Source organism: Ylistrum balloti, unplaced genomic scaffold (genome assembly GCF_031769215.1).
Source record: "Ylistrum balloti isolate Yb309-2 unplaced genomic scaffold, AGI_CSIRO_Ybal_v1 Utg370792, whole genome shotgun sequence".
Lineage (NCBI taxonomy): Eukaryota > Metazoa > Mollusca > Bivalvia > Pectinida > Pectinidae > Ylistrum > Ylistrum balloti.
This window is the reverse complement of record NW_026782462.1, coordinates 97190-102534: the sequence shown is the minus strand read 5'-3', so window position 1 is coordinate 102534 and position 5345 is coordinate 97190. Positions and strand designations below refer to the sequence as shown.

General features: G+C 34.0%; 1 protein-coding gene across 1 annotated transcript; it reads right to left on the bottom strand.

Moving 5' to 3' along the window:
• Positions 1–3886: 3886 nt before the first annotated feature.
• On the bottom strand, positions 3887–4975 carry LOC132558484 (zinc transporter ZIP1-like). The gene has a single exon (XM_060223049.1). It carries the CDS (start codon positions 4973–4975, stop codon positions 3887–3889), a length of 1089 nt encoding a protein of 362 aa, XP_060079032.1.
• Positions 4976–5345: the final 370 nt, after the last annotated feature.

Genomic DNA, 5345 nt, shown 5'->3' with positions numbered 1-5345 from the left:
CTCAAATGAGAACAAGGTATACAACAACGGAACCGACATGCAAATTAACGAGCATCAAATATGTTCAGCTTTATGTCGCACAGAGAGATAGAATGTTTCTCAACCTTGGTTGATCCAAGTAAGTAATGTCATGTCCTCAAATGAGAACAAGTTACTAACTGGAATGATCGCTTCGCGGCTGTTTGTCTACCAATACAAAGTCATCTTACAAACAACACATAGACACGAATATTTGTGAAACTCATTTCATCATTGCCGGATTAATTAGTAATAAAACGTACTATATAAAACATAATATTATTTTCTGATGTGCTGTCACAACTCAGTCAATCAGAGGTAAAGACATCGTGGCCGTATGAAATAAAATCCCTGATATAAAATACCGAAATTCGATTGATTTTTACATATTTCTTTTGTAGCACAAACAAACACGTTGATGATACGGAGACATTGTTAGGACCGGTAACTCTCGAACCCGGGAGCATCATGAGTAAACACGCTATTCGAACCATTATACTTACTTACAAACACAACAATTTTATTTAGTAAACTTCTTCAATCCGTACACAACCGTTCTGATAAGATACGACTTCAATCCTTATTTATCACGACAGCTATTTGTTTTGTCTCCTGATAAAGATACCCCACTCCTAGCCACCGATGTCTACCTGGTGACCTTGATGATCTAGAAACACGTACAGGACATAATTAAGGATATTTTCCTGTGAAGGCAACACAGTTCCTGTTGCTCTAAATGTAGTGTATTGTGAAATAAACACAAGAAAGTTTTATCAAAGACACCAAACCTTTCAAAACAAATCATAACTGGATTCAATAAAATTCAAATAACGAATTAAAATCAAAAATAACATTAAAATTAGTGATGCAACAGTTGTACTTCCTGAATCGTGAAGCTGAAGACGCGACGACAGAGGAAAACCAAAATTGGTCGGAAGTAGTGTCGGAGGTGCTCTAACCAAAATTTCAATATATTTTTTAAATTTCAACATCAGATAATTTTAGAATAGAATATTCTGTTTTATATATTTTCATTGTTGTATTTTCTAAGAAGTAGCGGTTAAAAGCAATTGTCTTTATAGATTAATCTTACGCTGAAATAGAATATTTTATACTTATGTCAACAACATTAATGCACATAATACTATACATGAGGTAGAATATTACGTTATGTTAATTCTCACTTCATTGTACGATTTATTGTATATATTGATAAATATACTATAAGTTAGATGTATTTATAGGATCGATATTACTTCAATGAATGACATTTGTATTGAATTATGGTTAATATTGATAAATATACTATCAGTTTCACTTCTTTATAGATCGATATTACTTCAATGAATGACATTTGTATCGATTTATTGTATTTATTGATAAATAGACTATTGAGCTATATGTTGCAGTAGAAAACTGTTCGTGTATTTAAAAGTCTAAACATCACACTTAATCACGATTCGGTTAAAGCGTATTTTGTGTCGGATTTCATTGGGTGTATTGTGAGCATCCGTTAACGATGGACTGATCTTAACAATAATAATTGTTTAACAAACAAACTGTCAACATAAATGAACATTCTCAAAGTTCATGATAAATGTTTAAATTATAAGTATTATATTAAAATGGATGTTACACACAGTAATATTTATCTTTATATAGATTATTCTCAGCGATATATCAATGGCTGTCTACTTTTCTACTTTGCTTACATTTAATAAATATTGACCTTTTAGTAATTTTGTTTGTTTGTTTGTTTGTTTTTGTTTTTTTGGGTTTTTTTTGTTTTGTTTTCTATCATTTTCATTTTTTAGGTGAAAACGTTTATAATCACATATTTCCCCTTTTTGCGACAATTGTTTTTTTCTGGTCTAGATGACATATCCCTTGTATGTCAGTGCATTAATTATCTTACGATTGTTACAAAATCATTTAAAATCGATCTAAAATAATGCAAATAATGGTAAAATTGAGCTTCTATACTATAGCACGTATACACGTATAATTTAGGGGTGTCAGTATGTACCCCGGAAATATCAACATATTGTTTAAAACAAAAATTATTACCAAATCATTGTACGATAGGACCACAATAGTAGTGAAAATTTTCTATTTGATACAAGACATCAGCAGTCCGATGTATTAGATTGAACCTGTTATAATTTTGTAATTATCTACATATTATTTAGATATATTCATATAAAACCGGATATTTTGTGAAGACCATTTGTTTCAAAACCTTACATAATGCCTGTAAACTATCGTTAAACACATACAGATTTACGTCCTGATGATCTCAACATTCGTGCTGGCTTTCCTTTCTTACTATGATATTTGATAATGTAGCTTTCAATACTCGTACTTACCTCCGTTACTCCGGTTCTTTTCTTACCTAAAGTTATGAACAGAGGAGTTTTTGTCTATAAAAGTAGAATATCATGATTCATGTTTTATTGTGTTACTATCTGATCGGATTATTTATACGTAAATAAATTAAGCTGTTTAATCAAATGGAAAATGAGCCTCATCTTTTTTTTGTAAAGTTCCATTTAACATGGCTGACTGACGAAGACTATCGAAGAGGTGAAAGTCCAATGAAGATAACAGGTACAGAATACCCGAGTATCTAACATTCTGTGGAACACACAGTATTACTGAAGTCGATCGCATAAATTAATCATTCCTTTCCCATATTACGTTTTTTTTTCTGAAAAATAATTAATAGTATAAAAAACGCTAATTTATAATGAAATCAAACATCAGACATCAGTTATTTAAAACATGATATCTACGCATAATGATATCAGTTTCGCCGGATGGAAAGGTCACAATATTGGAAGGAATCAGTGACGTCCTTGTCACCTTTATTTTGTGACAGATGAAACATAATTTACACTGCTGTAAGGAATATTATGTGCGGCTGTTTTAAATTGATAATTATAATGGTGATATATTTTTTGTACTCACCCCACTATTCTCTGATATACTATATATCTTTGTCGATTAATATGTCGGATCTGTATTGAGAGATAAAAAGTGTATCTCTTCGAGATTGCTGCTACACTGTTAGTCCCAACGTTTTCCGTAACCTATCCGTCACATTTTAATTCATTTAGAAAGAATAAACAGCTGTAACTGAAGTTGTTTTAGAATCATTCAATATAGTGAGATTTATCTAATGGTGGGTTTAATGTTTTGACCAATTTGAAGGCATCACTGACGAGACCTGGAAGGACGAAAGAACAGTTATATGATGAAGTATCACTGACGAGACCTTGAAGGACGAAAGAACAGTTATATGATGAAGTATCACTGACGAGACCTGGAAGGACGAAAGAACAGTTATATGATGAAGTATCACTGACGAGACCTTGAAGGACGAAACAGCTGTATGGTTCAGTTTATGTCAAACTTTGTCTTTACTATTTCTAATTCTGAATTCGTATAGAAAGTTTAATTTCGCTTTGCTTTTTGTACAATCTTCATCGCTGCTGATATACGTCACATTATGAGCAGGAAGTATGTAAAGGTTTATTTCATTTATTCCAACAACAGTTTTTCTTACTGTTATTTCTTCTACAATCAATCAAATTGAAACGGTTGTTAACATCATACCACATTGTTTATAGTTCATCCATGAACGCGTTAAGACTATTCGTTTAATGTTCACGCGACACCGTCAAATATAAAACGTTTATATCTCGCCTCTCGGTACATAGTTTTTAGCTATTCATTTAAAATATTATTTGTTCTAATCTTACTGAAATGCTTCTAAAATAAATACATGCAAATTCTTCACAAACTTCGGTAAGATTGTTAAAAATGATATACCTATCGGTCAGTATGAATTATGTTTTTTACTGATAGATCAATCTTTATCCAGTAATTTCAATGCAGCCATCGCCCCAAATCCGATAAATGTGAGGAACACTTTCAACATACTATATCCGTTTGTCAATTCTTTTTGTAGGATCTCAAAAAACGTTACATAAACAAACGTCCCAGCTGCTAGGCTCTGCAATATTCCGGAAATAATATCCTGTGTGGAACCCGTTGAACCAGAACTGGAAATAGCCAGGCCAATCGCGATTCCGATCGGAGAAACCGATGCCAAATAAAGGATATATATAATGATTTGAACATTACTGTCAATGATTTCCCTCATCTTCATACAGACACTAAACACCACAATTACCTTGTGGATGGATATGGCTATCGCGAGTGTCCAAAGATCGACTTCTGTGTCCTGAAAACCTATCGCCATTCCTTCAAATACCATATGTATAGACAGGGCGATCACAAGAATAATCGTTCGGATACGTTTAGTTGTTTTAGAACCGCTATCACCAGGAAGGTCCATAGATGATAAATTCGTATCTTTGTTGTCCATTTCTGGCGTTACTGCCTGTTCCCCCTCAGTCTGTGTTTCTTTCTTACCAAAAGAAACCTTTTCGGGTTTATTTAAAGTTACTGAACGTAATTCTTCATCTTTGTTTTCATCTTCTACAAACGTTGAATTGGTTTTACCATTACACTCGCGATTTTGACTGGTTTGGATTATTTTGTTCAGTACAACTGAGTTTTTATCATTTGTACCGTGTTCGTGTCCGTGATCAAGAAAAGGACTGTCGTTACCTTTACTGGCCAATCCTATGATATGTTCAAGTCCTAACACAATGAAGAATCCCGCGCCAATAAGCACCCCTGACAACGGATATTCTACTTCCGGTAAAGATTCAGCGACCGTTTCCATCGACTCCTGAATAAGATGGAGGATGGAAGTGCCAAGAAATACACCACCAGCGAAGCAGTTCAACAAACTGACGAAGTACTGAAGACGGGAGAGGTTATTCATTCTGTTCGACATCAGCTTTAATAGCCATAATGGGGTGATTCCAAAAGTAAAAGTTAGCCCCAGCAGAAGAGCCATAGTTCCGATCTTTGCCACAGCAATCATGGTGTAATACTGTGACCCTCCGTGGCGCGTTGTATGACAGTCAGCGGTAAAATGACGGTTTCTGTAGTCGGGGATGTTAAGCAACTGGAGTAAGTGTTTACTAATATTACATCAGGTCACATGCATCCATCGTTAAGCATGGCGGATAAAAACACGGTACTGTAGCTGGCATTCTTTATCTCATATAACCACACTTTAAGACTTGTTTGAAGTCTCCCATTCGAGTGATAATTTTATACTTATATTTATCGTAAATTCTGAAGTAGGAATGCTTCAAGTATTGCGGCTCCTTAGCTCTTTTTGGTGTCCTGTAACAGAAAGCAAATATCAGACGTGTGTCGATTGGTTAATGGAAACCACAGCCCCATGT